General features: G+C 43.3%; 1 protein-coding gene across 5 annotated transcripts in view; it reads right to left on the reverse strand.

Annotated features, from left to right (window-relative positions):
* Positions 1-331: 331 nt before the first annotated feature.
* MEF2A (myocyte enhancer factor 2A) overlaps positions 332-16,445 on the reverse strand; it is a 113,355-nt gene continuing 97,241 nt past the window's right edge. For 3 of the 5 annotated variants that reach the window (XM_029950471.1, XM_029950466.1, XM_029950467.1), the window contains exons 8-11: positions 12,023-12,046; positions 8,208-8,334; positions 5,717-5,843; positions 332-4,387 (exon numbers count right to left, since the gene is read on the reverse strand). In XM_029950471.1, coding sequence (XP_029806331.1) covers positions 4,015-4,387; positions 5,717-5,843; positions 8,208-8,334; positions 12,023-12,046 — 651 coding nt within the window. In that variant the 3' untranslated portion in view covers positions 332-4,014. The remainder of the gene's footprint in view (positions 4,388-5,716; positions 5,844-8,207; positions 8,335-12,022; positions 12,047-16,445) is intronic. The other 2 variants (XM_029950469.1, XM_029950470.1) reach the window with 1 other exon arrangement.

Below are 16,445 nucleotides of genomic sequence, written 5' to 3' on the forward strand. Positions count from 1 at the left end.
CCCCCCCCCCCCCCCCCCCCCCGCATCTGTCGCGCAAGGAGTCGTTACTAGAGCCTGAATGGGCTTACCCGGGGCCACACCAGCTGCAGTGACGGCCAGACCCGCCTTTGCGGGGGGGGGGGCGGGGGGGCACGGATTGCCGGCTGCCTCCTGAGGGGGCCAGGGCAGCCCAGGAGGGGAGGCCCAGGGAGCAGCTAGGGGTGAGGCTGGCGAGATGCCTTGACCGAGTCTTTAAGTAAAGGGGATCTGCAGGTGGACGAGGCCTGTGAGGGAAGGGAACGGGGAGGGGCTGGGGCGGGGTGACTGGGGGCAAACATGACAGAGTCTGGAGTACACAGGAAAAGCCAGTCCGTCTTTACTGTAGTGAGTGCAGGATACAAATAGTTTACAACAACCTCTAGCATTTTCTTAACCATTTGATAAAAAGTTCACTATAATATTTATTGTATAATGAAGAAAAACAACACATTCAGGGAAAAATTGAGATTAACTTATTTAAATTTCTTAAAAGGTTCATCTCAAGGATGGCAACAAAGTCCAGCTTGTGCCGCCAAACGGTTTTACGTGATCAAACCGTGTACAGCTTCTTGTGTGAACTGTTGACTACAAACATTTACCAAATACATAAATCTCTTTTTAAAAAAGCCATTTTAAATATAGCAAAGCAGTGTCTTCTTGCACAGCAAAGTGAAGAAAGTTTCTACAGAGAAATAAAAGTTTTACATTTGTAAAATCTTTTTCACATTCTACTCATCTAGCTTCTCAAGATCCGACGCCAGGAGTTTTCTGGTTCCTTATTTACTATGTATTTCTTGTGCGCATGATGGTTAATCAAGAAAATATGTTAACGCTTATCAGCTGTCCTTACAGTCAAAGGAAATGGCGAAACATATGTTGTTCTTTTAGAACAAACCCCTGATTGAGTCTCGAACACAATGGGCGCAATTAGGGCTCAAAAGATGGAGTTTTGGTTGGGACCATCCGCAGGCGGCGGCGCGCGGGAGCGCAGCGGTGGAGACTACGCCCTCCAGCGCGGTGCGCTCGACGCTTTTGTTGTTTTTGTCTGTTAGCACTAAAATACTTCGTCTGAGGATGAGGGTTTCTGGCGATGGTGTCACACAAAACACAGGAGTCTAAAACGGTAAGAAGAGTCGGTTCTAAAGAAACACCATTCGTGTCTCCCCCCTCTCCGGGCGGGTGTCCACCGGGGGAGGTGCGTGTGTATGTGTGTGTCATGGTGTCTGGGTGAGGGGTGTCTGTCGGTCCGTATGCTCCCGTCACACCGGGCATACAGGAAGAGGGTTAACAGTCAGATATTCACTTCCTGAAAACGGAATACATTGTTCCTTGGTCAGTGTAATTGAAATACAAACTCCGAGCCTTGTGTAATATTATTTTAGAAAACAGTAGTTGTACTGATTATAAACCTGCATAGAAAGAAAGACTATTGAGATACAGTCAGAAAAGCCATCTCATAAGGCACACAAGAAAATAGACAGTAAATGTGAATGTGTTAACTCCTATCCAATGTACAGCAGAAGTTCATGAACATGCATAAATAATAACGAAAGAATCACTTAACACTTCCAAAGCTATAAATGGTTTACAAAGTGGTAAGGATCATCTTGGAAATTCAGTGTTGGGAGACTGTCTTGTTTCAATTAGGTGTGACCTTATGAAGAAATGTGCCTGTGTGTAGTTCAGTAAAAGAAGTACATTTTAAAGAAAAACTAATCCTTTCTGAGGAAGAGCCAAACGTCTATACTGACGAGAGGAGAGGGCACATCACCCTCTCTTTTTTGGCCTCGATCAAAAATTAAAAGAGAATTCCATTTTTGTAGTTGTGAATGCCACAGGTTTCTCCTGTACCTAATACCTATGTGTCAGTCAGGAAAGCTGACTGATGATTTGTCACAAGTAGCATTATGAGGAAATTGTCTTAAAAGGCAGGCAATTTAGGGGGAAAAGCAAAACTAAGTGAAAACTGTAGGTAGCTGCTCAATATTGAGTTTAAAATACAAAATAGCAGCAACTCTTAAACCCTTATTTTGAGTTTCTCACGAAAGGGAGTTTTTAAAAAAATCTATGATGAAAGATATACAGGACTTTGAATTTTGTGTGCGGCACAAGCCCAGGAAACGGCCCAGCCTGCTCCCACGGCCCCGCCGGCGCCTGCAGGAGGAGTAAGGCCTTGCCCAAGAGCTGAGCTGAGTGCGGCGCGGGTCCCGGACGGCGGGTCCCGGATCTGCCCGCCAGAGAATTTCTCCCCACACCCAAATGTCATCTCCATGCACAGGGTTCAGATGGCAGGAGTTTGTAACCAGCTGCATGATTCTATTCTAAGAGGGTCCAGGAAGAAAAGATCCCTTTCCCCCCCTTCCCCCCAAAATACTTTTCCCTAATCATTTACCACTTATAAAACCTTTGTGCTCATCTACTATTTTGCCATGTTCTCTAATATTAATTAAATTAGGTCGGCTTTTTCTACTACCGTTTTTTTCCTCACAAAAGGCAATGCCTTATAAAATCTGTTACAACACATTTTATATTTATGCAAGATGAACTTAACACCAGTTTTTTTTTTGCCACTTTGCTATTTATGTACACATATAAAATATATAATGATGCTCAACCCATACAGCACAAAGATTACAATGTAACATCACACATTCACCACCAGTGAGGGGAGAAACCCCTTTGTACAATCCTCTGAAAAGACTGGGCTAATAATTAAAATCCAAAGTACAGTATATTTAACAAAATAGTAAATATTAAACAGTGAATACTCTACTTGATAAGGATCTCGCCTTTTCCCCCCAAATTGGCGGCAATCCACAAAAATATACTTTTTAATCTGGTGACCATACAATACATAGGTACTTACATCAAAGGTGATAATATATTTAAGATGCTATATACACAAAGAGTTTGGCTCAACTTTTAATTTACATATAGAATAATAAGTGTTCATGGCTTTTTTTTTCCAAGGTTCTGCTTGCAAGATATTTTTGTTTTGTTTTGTTTTTTTCCCCTCTTAAAATAAAACTAAAAAGTTAAAACAAGATAAAGCTATTCTCTTAAAAAAAAGTTACAACATACAGCTTTGGCTTATATAAATAATTCATAGCAGAATGTGTTCAAAAGTAGTGAATATAATTTTATATATAGTCATCAATTCATAAGGGTGTTTTCTTTCATATAAAATATACATGAGCTAAAATGTTTCTTTAAGATATGAATGTAAAAAGAAACTTCTGACATAGTCCAATTATAACTTAATATATTAATTTATTTTGTTAATGCTCTATATTTCTAGGCTAGTAGTTTCTGAATATCTCATGCGTGTTTTCTACTCTCTCTCTTTTTATTAGCTAAAGATCACTTCTCTGACCCAATACATTTTTGCACGTGCAAAACAGTTATGTGTGGGGCTTTTTTGTTTTGTTTTTTTAAAATATCAACAGCCCTTCCCATGCACCCCTCTGCAACAGAGACCCATGCCAGGCTGGGTAATTAATATAAATGACATTTTATGTACAGTATTGCTTTCTTGGTTCCTGCTTTTCTACTGCTCTGTTCTACAAAGCATTTTTCTTAAGTAACTACAGTCACTGCACAGTTAAATAAAACAAGCAGGGGCCCTCTAGGTTTCTGCAAGCTAGCGTGGGAGAATCACATATGGGTACACGTTTCTCTGCAAACACTGGATATCTTATGAAACAAGTAGTCCAAGGAAGTGCCAGACTAGCCTCTGCCTACAGGGTGCTTTGTTTGCCATGGGACGCACATCTGCAGATCTACGAGGCAGGTAAGTGCCTGATTCCGCTGCGACACACACCCACCCACACCCAGCCACACACACACCCACACACACTCACGCCCACATACATATATATATATAAAGGGATATATATGTATGTATGTACATATAAATATATCTAACTCCTGTCCTTATTTACCGATCTAGAGAGCAGTTCACTGCGGTAACACGAGGCGCGAACACCGGCTGGGGCCTTAGGTCACCCACGCGTCCATCCTCATTCGCTTTACAGAAGGGCTTTCTCTGTCCTCGCTGTTTGGGGGCCGGCCAAGCACGATAGGAGAGTGGAAGTCGCCCCGCGGATCCTCCCGGTCACTGCCATCGTAGGAGCTGCTCGAGCTGCTCAGACTGTCCACGGGGGAGCGCCCCATTTCCTGCCGGGGCTGGGGGGGCTGGGGGGGCTGGGGGGGCTGGGGGGGCTGCGGCGGCTGCGGCGGCTGCTGTTGCTGCTGGAAGCCTGACGGGGTCATGCGATCCCGGGGAGGTGAAATCGGTTCTGACTTAATGTTGATGTTTTGGTTGGTATTAATGGATAGATTCGAACCCTGAGATAACTGCCCTCCAGCACTGAAGGAAAAAGGAAAAAAAAAAAAAAGATGTTAAGTGGTTCCTGAGCGCGTCCATGTAGTGGCGTGTGTTACAGACCCGGCTGCCTGAAGCGCTCTCAGAACTCCTCGGGACTGGGGTTAGTTCCCTCTCCTCGGAAGGAAAAGACCAGTAGGATGGGAGCTCTAGAGGCTGCTGCGGCCCGCACCCATGGTCCTCCAGCAGGTGAGGTCTCCGGGGTGCCAGGGGCCCGTGCTGGGCGGCAGAGAGAGGACACGAGAGGAATGACATGGCAGCCTGGACTCTGCTTCCTCTCTTCCTTGCTTTCGTCAGTTACATCACCCTCTTTTCCAGGTGAGGACTCGGTCTGGGAACAGCTGGCGTGCTCAGAGTAGGACGGCGTGGCGTGTGTGCGCGGCCTGTTCCCCCCAGCCTGAGCGCCACGCCGTTTCCCCTGGCTTCTGCAGGCCTGTTTTTAGTGTGTTTATTAGGATGAGGAGACCTCTCAAGGGCCAACAGGCAAAGAAAATAAATGAAGGAAAATAACCTTTGCTTTCTCCGTGGATGGTAGGGGAGGAACGGCAGGGGTCTGGAATCTCGTGTGTGAATCAGGCCACAGGGATTCATGGGGGTGACCCCCCGCCGGCTCGCGGCACACACGGTCCCTCACCAAGCAGAGCTCAACAAAGAGACCACCCCTCACGGGCACGGTGAGGGGATCTGGGTGGTGCCCAGGGACAGGCGGGCGGGGCTGGCAGGAGAAGGGACGGAGCCTTTGCAGAAAGAGGACAGTAGGGCTGTGTAGCTGGAGGAGAGCATCTCCGAAGAGGAGACAGAGTAGCACACCCCGCTGGCCTCCACTAGGGTTGGCCACTTAGCTTTACTCCCTGTCTACTGATCATCCCCAAAGCACAGAGGGGAAAAACGCGCGGTAGATGGGCCTAAATGCCTGAAGGCTGCCTTTTTCCAACACTGGAATCAGACACAGAGGTTGTGAAGGAGAGCTGGGGCCACGTGGCTCCATCACTGGTGGGCAGGCAGAAGGAGGGGCCTACGGTGACAGCTGGGCCACAGCGTCCCTTGGTTACTATGTGAGTCTCTCTACCTCCATACAAGAGCAGCCTTGCTCCCTGAATCTCCTCGAGGAATGCCTAGTTTGCTCAGTATCCAAGCTATTATCTAGAATCATCGTAAAGAAAATCTTTTCTCCAAACACTCGTGCCACCTAAATAAAGAATCACTGGAGGGCAGTCACGTGAAAGTCACCAGCGCAAGGACTGTAACTGCTAGTAAAAGAAAGTGCACGGGCTAGGAGTGGAGAGAGAGCTGGGGAAAGGTCTGGCTACTCACACCAGAGAGCTGAGCGCTGCTTGTCCTAAATGGTGCTGCTGCCAGGCCGACACCTGCCCCAGAGACAGCATTCCCGGCGAGTTGAAGCCCTGCAGGGCCGACAGGTCCGCACTGGTCAGCGAGTAATCTACAACGAGGAGAGAAATCTTGCTCGCGTGTGTAATAAGAGGCCCGTGCAAAACCCGTTTCAAACAGCACCTCCAGAAGCTCCTAGCTTGAGAGAAGCCGGGCACTTCGTAACCTAGACCACACAGCTCTGACCCCACAGCGGGTCTTCTTCCGGGAGGCTGACAGGTCCTGGTATGTGCTTGTCTGCGATAATTTCAGGAAGTTTCGACTTTGCACTAAATGTTTATAGTTTAATGTCCCATAAAAAGTTGAGATACTCTTTCCAATAAACAGAAATAATGAAAAGGCCATCGCTAAAGGATGTTCCTACACAACTGTTATTTTCAATGTGCCCAGCACTACCCTCCTGGGAAAGGAACAGGTCAGGCTGAGTCTAGAACAGCAGATCCCATGTTCCTGAAGTACAAGGGCAACAGGAGAGACCCGGCACCCCTTATCATGCAGCGCCAAGCTCAGTGGCATAAATCCTACATTATTACACAACCGATTAACTGCAGGTGTTCAAAGTACAAAGGGGCTGTGAACAACTCCTGACTGCCTCAAAATAATGTCAAGTTCATGAAGATACCTAAGTGTTAACAAGAGTACAATATATACTATAGCTCAATTTATATGAATGCTTCAGACACAGTCACTTTGGCCAAGACTTAGGATATTAGGGATCATTCACACATAGAGTTATTTCAGTTCTTCATTAACACTTGTCTTTTCCATTTAGTTTTAAAGAGAGGTGGCAAAAACCCTTCTAGTTTCCATGTCTCAAGAGAGGTATTTAAAGAAGTTGGTCTCCTTAGCGAATTCACATGAATAAAAAAGGAACGTAGCACCAACAGCACCCCTGCCTCTACGTTTGCTCCTTATGCCACGTTCTCCCCATGCGGGGGCGCCCTCGCACAGCTGCCTTCCACTGCGCCCCCCCACTCTCTGCCTCTGCCTCTAGGGCCTCCCAACCACCTACCTGCTAATTTGCTACAACCATCTGGATGTCCCTCCAAACCGCTCAAATCTGACCCCAAACTGGATTCCTCTTTTCCTCCAAACCTGCTCCTCATCTTGATAAATGGAACCGACATTCACCTTGGTTTTGGTGCCAGAAGCCTGTGGGTGTTGATACTTCCCTCCTACTTCCACTACCAACCACCGAGGCTGGTCAATCCTGTGTACCGTCTGTCCAACCTGCCCAAGCCACCAGCTCTACTGCCACCACGCCAGTCCACGCCATCGGTACCTGCTACTGGGGCGATCGACCCAGCCTCCTGCATGGGCTCCTTGCCCGCAGTTTTGCCCCTCTGCACACTGTGGCCATTGTGATCTTAAAACAACAAATATGGTCATGGTACCTCTCTGCTTAAAATTTTATGGCTTCCCAGTGCTCTCAATATCCAAAATCTTCAACATGGCCTCCAAATTCTTACTTACCTCTACAGTTTCAACTCTAACCGCCCTGCACCATCCCTGTCCCCCAAACCACGCTCCCGTCTCCTAGCCTTTGTACACAGTGCTCCCTCTCCACAGCTCAGTCATGTGTGCTCCTTTAGGTCGAGGCTCAATGCAGCTCTTAATGGGACTACAATAAATCATTCCGAGAGCTGTCTGTCCTGTGTCTTTCTCCCCCGACAGTCCCAAAGTTCCACTCTTAGCCACAGTTAGCTTCTCTGAAGCGTCAGGTGCTTGCTTCAGCTGGTGGGAGTGCAGCACGCGCACCTCCTGCCTCTCCTCAGAGGGGCGGATGTACGTGGAGGACCGTCCACATGGCCTGCACGGCTCTGAACGACCCTCCACTCAAGGCAGCCGTCATAGCTTTTCCTGACACTGTCCCAAAATAGAGTATGTTAAAATGAAATGTCTAAACATAAATGGGTGAAAAAGTCCTCTCCCAAGAGAGGGGTGACTGACTCCAAGGAGAAACACGAAAGGTCCTGAGGCACAAATGCACAGAGGACAACATAACGTGCCCGGCACCCCGACACATCTGCCACAGGGGAAGGGGGCACGGAGGACCCGAGTGCAAGGCAGCTCCGTCTTCCCCAAGCTGGCTAATGTGGCATGAAGAGGAAAACCTCTTCCTTTGACAGCCTGGAAGAGTGAGAGGCTGTGTGATGAGAAACGATGACAGTCTGTCATCCCCCTTGGTCTGAAGCACTGGCCATAATTCTGACAACGCCCACCTGTTTCTTTGTCGGGGGAAGTAAAGACGGATGCTGGGAAACCAAGCTAGTATTTGTTTAATACATCCAAATGTGAATCTAAAACACTAGAAATCATTTATTTCAATCAATATATCTTTTAAAAAATCACAAAATCACACGCTGATCACAAAACCAAGAGCCCAAGTTCACAAAAGGCACGAGAGCAGGCTCACCAGTGTTGTAGGCGGTGGGCATGGCCGAGTACACCAGTCCCTGCGGAGGCAAGCTGGGGGTGGTCACAGACACGACTGGGGTGGCCAGGGGCTGAGCGGCTTGAGAACTGCTTATCCTCTGGGTGTTCTGCGAGGGCAGGACAAGACGGCATTACTTGAGTATCTATACTCAGACTCAGTATTTTAAAAATAACATTCAATTTAAAAGTGACATTTTTCACAGTTTTAGGATGTGAGTGTCATTACTTCTTAAAGCAGTGATAATGTGAAAAAATTCTTAAAAAATACTAATGGGAATAACTAAATATTTAATTTCAAGGGATATAATTTACATTAATTATTCATTTTCCCTTGTCTTTTCCAGAGTTTATTGACATCAAGGATATAGTGTTAAAACTGAGACTGGCAGTATGGGTGACAAGACTTCTATGTGTCAACAGAAACGAGGACTTGATGGCACCACAAAAACTGCCAGGCTCCCCGAAATAAATGTCTGGGTTTTAAAGATCCGAGGACAGCAAAAGTCTTTTGTATATAGAGCAGGCAAGTCCATGAGTTTTGGGATCAAAACTACTTATCGCTGCAGCATTTCCGTGTTAACATGGTTTTAAGTCTTGGCGTACTGAGTACAGCTTGCTTTCAGATTCCCTTCCCAGTGACCCTTCAGTCGATGTGCACGTGCCCGCAAGCACCGACCACCCTGCCCCCACTGTCAACACCACCCGCCCAGTGACCTAGTTCTCAGGAGCAGGTTCAGATATGCATCCCTCAGTCTCCCAACTCTTCTGAAAGGAAAGGCTCTGCGTGGAGAGATTGTGACTAACGTACTTTTGGTAGAGCTGTGAATGGAGCAAAATGAAATGCAAAATTAGATGACTCCATCTACATGGTATCCTATCTACACTAGGAATGAATTTTAAAAATCCACTACTGAATAATCAAGTCGGTTTACGATGGACTCTCCTGTACATGGGGTACCACAGCGGCTTCAGGGAACACTTCAAAACCAAGATCAGAGGAACAGACTCCTTGATCCATGTGGTCAGCACACAAGATGGCCAAAGCACACCTCCTCCAGGCTTGATTTTATTGTTTTAAATAAAGAACTTACAGCCTGATAACTGACATTTGGGGGGGGGGGATCTAAGCCATATCAAAAAACTCAGTGCCCTTAAGATTATAGAGAGTCAGAGTGTGATTCACTTTTCTCCATCACCATTTCCAAAGGGTAATCAGATGAAGGCCTTTAGCTAGATTTAGATACTTGAATATTGGTATAAGGTTCCAGACCTGTTTATTTCTTTTTAGTTTGTATTTTCTGCCCAATCTTAAGTTTCTATTCTAATTAAGAAAGACCATTCGGTATGTGGTTATAGCACGTGGGTTTTGTTCCCAATTCACTACTTCCTAAGGGCAGAGGGTCATTTAACCTCTCTGAACCTCTTTGTAGAGCAGGGAAGATAGTGATCTTGTAGTCCTACCTGGTAAAGCTCTAGTGAGCTCATAGGTGGGAAGTGCTTTGGTAACGGAAGTACTACACAGATGTGACAGAGTATCTTTATTGGCCCAAGAAACCCTCTGGCCCAAGATTTCTATATAACTGGCTAACAAAAAAAGAGGGAGGATAAATACATTTACTCCTTCTGATCCATAGGTATGCCCCCTGGAGCTACCATGAAGTGAGGGTGTTTCAGAACAGCAAGGCTGCTCAAGGGATCTCTGTAGCCTGGCTCTTACGAAGAGTCTGTAGTGTAGGCTGCAAGGCACCTGTCCTTCCTCACCTTGGGTCAGAGCCATCCTTGATTACATATGACAGTTAAAATCAATCTGGACAACTTTCTAAATGCTAATAGATGGTGTGTGTGATTATTATTTTGGTTCTGACCACAAAGCTCTGCATTTAAAACTTATTAATTTTAGAGTCTGAATAAGCAATTAAAAACAACTTAAGAAAATGGGGCGCCTGGGTATCTCAGTTGGTGGAACGTCTGACTTTGGCTCAGGTCATGATCTGACAGTTTGTGAGTTCAAACTCCACATCGCGCTTTGCGCTGACAGCACAGAGCCTGCTTCAGATCCTGTCTCTTCTCTCTCTTTGCTCCCCCCTCCCTGCCTGCACAATCTGTCTCAAAAATTAACATTAAAATTTTTTTAATAGAATCTGAATCAGTGTAAGTTTTAAAGGATATGAATTGTTTAGAGTTTCAGGTTATGTCATTTCAGCATCTAATTAATAATTTTAATGAACTTTTGAGGTAAAGATATACTTTGGAGCATATAATTTGTTCTAAGATTTGGTCGCTGGAAATTCAAGAGAACACAGCATGACCCAGTTTGGCCTGGTTCTATCCATGCCAGAGCTTCATCTCCATGGCAATCTCCTGGCACGACCTCAAGAAGGGACAGGGGTGTGTGTGTGTGTGTGTGTGTGTGTGTGTGTGTGTGTGTGTGTGTGTGAGAGAGAGAGAGAGAGAGAGAGAGAGAGAGAGAGAGAGAGAGAGAGAGACGCATGTGCGTAACAGTGAACACCAACATATTGGTTCCAACATCAAAGATCCTAATCTTAATGGCATGGACTTTTCTGAGTCGCGACATGTCGAACCACTAGAGGGCAGCCTACTGCTACAGAATTGAAAGGAAGCACGCCTGACTTTAAGGTAACTAGTCTAAGATGAATTGTTTTATACTGAATTATAAACTTCCGTTTTCTAATCATTACTGTTATCACTTAATAAAGTATTTCCCCAGAAGAAAGTCTGAATCTGCACATGATATAACCCAACACCACAATGTCAGCAGATTAATATACTTTAGTTTACCTAAATAGAAAACCACATCTAAAACTGTGAGTGATCACCAAGTTAAAGAATGACCTCTTATTTTAAGGACAGGGCATAACCTTATCTAAAAAGAAACGAACTGTGCAAAACACACCAGCATGCATATACATGTAATAATAAAATACAAATAAAACCAACAGATGCCTTCTCCCCATGCTCTCATGCAATCTGAACGCTTGACCATGCTACAAACTGAAACATTTTCAAGTTTTTCCACCTTATAAACATCCAATTAGCAGCTGACTCTGAATTCATATGATCATTTCTGTGAATCTGGGGATTTAGATTCCAAAGAATGGATCAAATGGAAGTTCCTTTTAGTCAAATTTATTTTCTAGAAGAAAAGCCAATAGAAATCATTTGTTCTAGAAAAAAATAGCTACTTTTAAGAATAGAGTATCTCCTGCTAGACAGAAGTATAAAATCTGTATATATTAAATTACATTCGTTTCAGTAAACAGGGAACCCCCTTATGGTTCAGATCATCTCAGATGATATGAAATAATTCCAACTCCAAAAAAGGTGACCTCACCAAAAATGATGTCATCTTTTTGAACGAAAGAGAAATGGCACAAGACCATGTGTTATAATCTGAGGAACTTCGAGGGTGAGGTCATTTTCTAAAAACATGTTAGTAATTTGGGGAACTATATACGGTATTTTGTATCTTTCCTTAAAAAAAATCTTTAACAAGCAAGGGTCTTGTGATCATTGACAGTTATTGTTTTTAGAGGCTCTGTTCCAGTGTTCCCTCCAGCCAACAAACGGGTCAAGAGATACAATTATACACAGAAAAACTAGCCAGACTCTACAGTACCAGTAGTTTGGTTCAGTTATTCAAAGTGCTCACAGAGTGTTTAATAACCACAAGAAAAACTGTGTGACAAAGGGAACACTCATTAGATAAAAACATTTAAGAGCATTAGTACTTTCTAAATCATTTGCAACTCCCTTCAGGCAGAAACACACACTCACCAACTCCAACTCCTCTTCCTCCGACTGCACTCAGCACATAAGAGGGATACAAGAGTTACTAAAACTGTTGATACTCAAAAATAAAATATTTCTTTAGAAAAATATGTTATTTGGACACTGGCAGTTACGTGGAACTCTAAAGAGATGATTATATACATGCAATGAATACAAATGTAAAGTACTTGTTTCTTCACTGGTAGTTGACTTCAGAAGAAAGACAGGCTTTAAAGACACCACACCCCCCAGCTTCATCTGCTCCTACGCCGGCCTCACCTACACACAGCCAGCTCTGCAACAGTATGTAAAAGGAGTTCCTCATCAGGACACCAGTTTGTGTTTGAAACCTCGAGAATATTCATCCTCCCATCCCTAGCCCACAGCGTCACACATGCGCCTTATTCATCTCCTAGATGTGCGCTTTTTGGTTGGCAGAAATTATTTTGTTTTCTTACCCCACAGCAGCTAGCACAGTGTTAATGAAACAAGAGCTCAAGCATTTGTTAGTAACAGTTTTAAATAACAGAGATTTATAAGATCATCTGCAAATACCATTTTCGTACATATAATTTCACTGTGGAAAAACCACACTTATGAAGAAAATGAGACTGGAAGAGAAGTGAACTGATAAATCATGCCCAGAAAAAGAGCTGAATGAAACATACTTGCTCCTTTTCTCCTAAAAGCATCTAGAAAACATTACTAGGCTAGAAATCCTCTAGGTTTTTTTTTTTCCTGATTTTACTTGAGTAAGTCAAATTGTCGACCTATGCGAGGTGTCTTTCTGAGCATCACTGGTAACATGAAATCCCAATCTGAAAGCTAGTTCATCCGCAAACACACTCTAGAACAGGGCGGCTGGCCATCTACTCTGAGAAGCAATCACCTGGCCTACAACTGCTATTTCAAATGTGGGTAAACTATTCTTCAACTGTTTAGTTACAGATATCTTTACACATCTCCAAAGATAAAGACATGCATCAAAATACTATGGGTGTGTGATGTATAATTTTCACTTTAACCTCGGGGACAAGGGTGTAAAATTATTTACATGGCAGTTTTTAGGTATTCTACAAAGATGCGTCATGATCTCTGAAAAAAAGATCAGGGATCCTCTTGACCAGTTGCTTAAGGCCTAACTGCAGTTTTGTTTTTAAATTCTGCAGTTTACTGCTAATTCTTATAAACATATTTCTGAGCCTTAAATGAACCTTTCAGTGGTTTTTATTTCTGAAAGACAGTGGCAGGCATTCCACATCTTATTACTGAAAGGGGACTATCCTAAATGCCTAAATGTTTTTCCTCAACTCCTTTTGGGGGGCGGGCAGATAGAGAATGTCTCTTTGTTATGTATGTATTTCTCACTTTGTATCCTGACAGAAGTTTACCCTTAGAGAGCAGCTACAAACAAAGCACAGCGTCACATACTGGCCCCCAGCGCCCCCACAGCTGTACATCCCAAAGAAACACGATCCACTTGTCAAAACTAATGAAAGACCACAGCAATAACGAAAGCTACAGACTTCACTTGGACTTCCCTGGTCTTTCTCATCAGTGTCTCTTGACTGATCCAGGACCAGATCCTGCATCCCTTATGCCCTTAACTGTCACGTATCCTTAGTCTCCTCTGGTCTGGGCAGTTCCTTCCATCTTTCCTTGTTTTTCATGACCTTAACAACTTTTGAAGAGTATTGGTTGAATCTTGTTGAATGTCCCACGAGTTGAGTCTTATATTTTCTCAGTTAGATTGTGTGGATTTTTGGAAGAACACCAAAGACCTGATTGTGACCCTCTTAGCACATTGTATCAGAAGATATGTCAACCCATTACCAGTGATGTCAAGCTTGACTGCCCGGTTAAGGTTATGTTTTCAAGGATTCCCCACTGCAAAATCACCACTTTTCCTTTGTAATCAACAATTATTTGGGGAGATATATTTTGAGGATGTGCAAATACCCTGTTTTTCCTTAAACTTTTGCTCACTCATTTTAGCATCCGTTGACCTTGCCTGGCCATGGTCTCTGTACTGTACTGTTGTTAACAACGATTTGCTATTTCTCTATTTCACATATATTAATTAGAATTATTCTAAGGAAGAGCTTCCGAAACGCTGGTTCCTGTAAACTTTTCACCTGCACTCCCTTACCCTCTGGCACCTCTGACTCATCTGGACATTTTGTCACCCTAGCTCTAAGCTCTACAATCACTTCTCCAGTGAGTCCTCCTTCCCTTTGTTGGAGAGTGTTTAGAGACAAAGATCTGAGCACTAGGTGTACTCAGTTACCATGTGTCACTGTTTCAAGGGCCTGTCAGAAGGCAGAGCTAGGAAACATATGATGTATAATACTCATGTATATATACATTTACAATTCTCTATCTATGTAAAAAAAAAACAAAACCACATTAAAACTTCCAACTGCAACCCAGAAACACAGGGTTCACTGTAGCCTCCCCGAACTCCACACCCACCTAATTTGTAACTTTCCCCCCCAAAAACGAGAAACCTGGCTTTCTCTATCTATAATGTATTCACTGTTTTGAGTGTGTGTGTGTCACAAATTTACCATCTTGAACACAATGATTTCCTACAATTTTTTGTTCTATCTAGAAATAAAACAGTCTCCCAAGTTACTGGGAGCTCTGGTCTCCCTCATCCCCTTCAGTGTCATCATGTCACCCACTTGTGATAGTTATAGTCATGTATCACGGTACATTCAGTCTTCAGTTCCCTTGGAATTCTGGTTTTTAAGTGCATCTGGGAAAAGTCACTTTTTGTATTGTACAGTTTTTATGGATTTTGATAAACACAGACTCATACATACATCTAACAACACAGGATCACAGATTGGTTCCATTACCTCAAAAATTCACCTCCAACTCCCTTTGTAGTCCACAACTCTCTCCATCCCTGACAACCACTGATCTGCTTTGCATTTTCCAGAATGAAATATAAATGGAATTATATACTACGTGGTCTTTTGGATCCAGCTTCTTTCATTTAGCAAAATCCACTTAAGGTTAATCTACACTGCTCTGAATAAAGAGCTCCCCCATTTCAACTGCTGAGCAGTGCTCCCCGGCTGGGGTGTTCGGCGGTGTGTATACCATCCATTCCTCATCTCCTAGGAGGACATTCAGGTTGTTTTCAGGTTTTGGCAACTATGAAAAATGCAGATTTCTGTAGAAACATAGCTTTCAATTCACTTGGGAAAATTCTCTAGGAGAGGACTGTTGGGTTGTATGACAAGTATATACTGAACTTTATAAAAAGCTGATCTGTTTTCCAAAGTGGCGTATGATTTTCGCTTTCCAAGCATGAACATGGGGGAGGTCTTGCTGCTCTGGATCCTCACCAGAACTTGGCATTTTTAGTTTTGGTTTTGTTTGAATGTTACATTAGTTTCAGGTGTTCAGCACAGCAATTCAACAACTCTATGTTTGCTCGCAAGTGTAGCTACCATAGGTCACCATACAACACTATCACAATATCATTGACTATATTCCCCATGATTTATTTTTTTTAATTTTAGCCATCCTAACAGAGGTATAGTTGTAGCATTCTGGATGCAAGTCCTTTACTGGATTTAAGATTTGCAAACAGTGTCTCCTAATCTGTAGGTTGCCTTTTTATTCTCTGGATAGGTCCCTTCACAGAGTAAAACTTTTTTGATAGTGAAACTATTTTGAAAGTATCAGTATATCAAACCTTTCTTTTTGGACCATGCTTTTGGTGTTGTATTTTTTTTCTGATGTTTTCTTCTATAAGTTTCAGGGTTTTGGATTTTGCATGTGAGTCTATGGTACATTTTAAGTGAATTTTTGTATAAGGTAGGAGTTCTAACTTGAGGTTTTGTTTTTGCATATGGACGTTGCATTGTTCCAACGGAGTTAGTTATACCAACTATCCTTGTTCCACTGAATCGCTTCACTGCCTTTGTAAAAACCAACTGAATATATTTGTGCAGGTCTATTTTCTGTGCTCACTGTTTTGTCCACTGATTTATGTGCCCGTCTTTGTGCCTGTACCACACTCTCTTCATCACCATGGCTTTAGAGCAGCTCTTGAAACCACATAGTGTCTTCCTATTTTTGTTCTTTTTCAATACTGTTTTGGTTACTACAGTTCCTTTGCCTTTCCATGTTTATTTTAGAACTGGTTTACTGATATCTATAAAAAAGCTTACTGTGCTTCAATAGTGAATATTCTGCTACTATGTATTAAATACTACATGGTTTGCCCAAGCTAAGATGAAACCACATCATAAATCAATAAGTTCATTGTGTGCAACCTTTCATTTATGCATGTGAAAGGGTTATCATTTTTAAAAAATATTTTTACATTGTAGTACTTGTTTTGCTTGTTGGTGGTGTTTGCTTATTTAATACATTCTGTCAAGGACAGAAATTACATGCTGGTTTTCTCCCC

The sequence above is a fragment of the Suricata suricatta genome, chromosome 9 (genome assembly GCF_006229205.1).
Source record: "Suricata suricatta isolate VVHF042 chromosome 9, meerkat_22Aug2017_6uvM2_HiC, whole genome shotgun sequence".
NCBI classification, from domain to species: Eukaryota; Metazoa; Chordata; class Mammalia; order Carnivora; family Herpestidae; genus Suricata; species Suricata suricatta.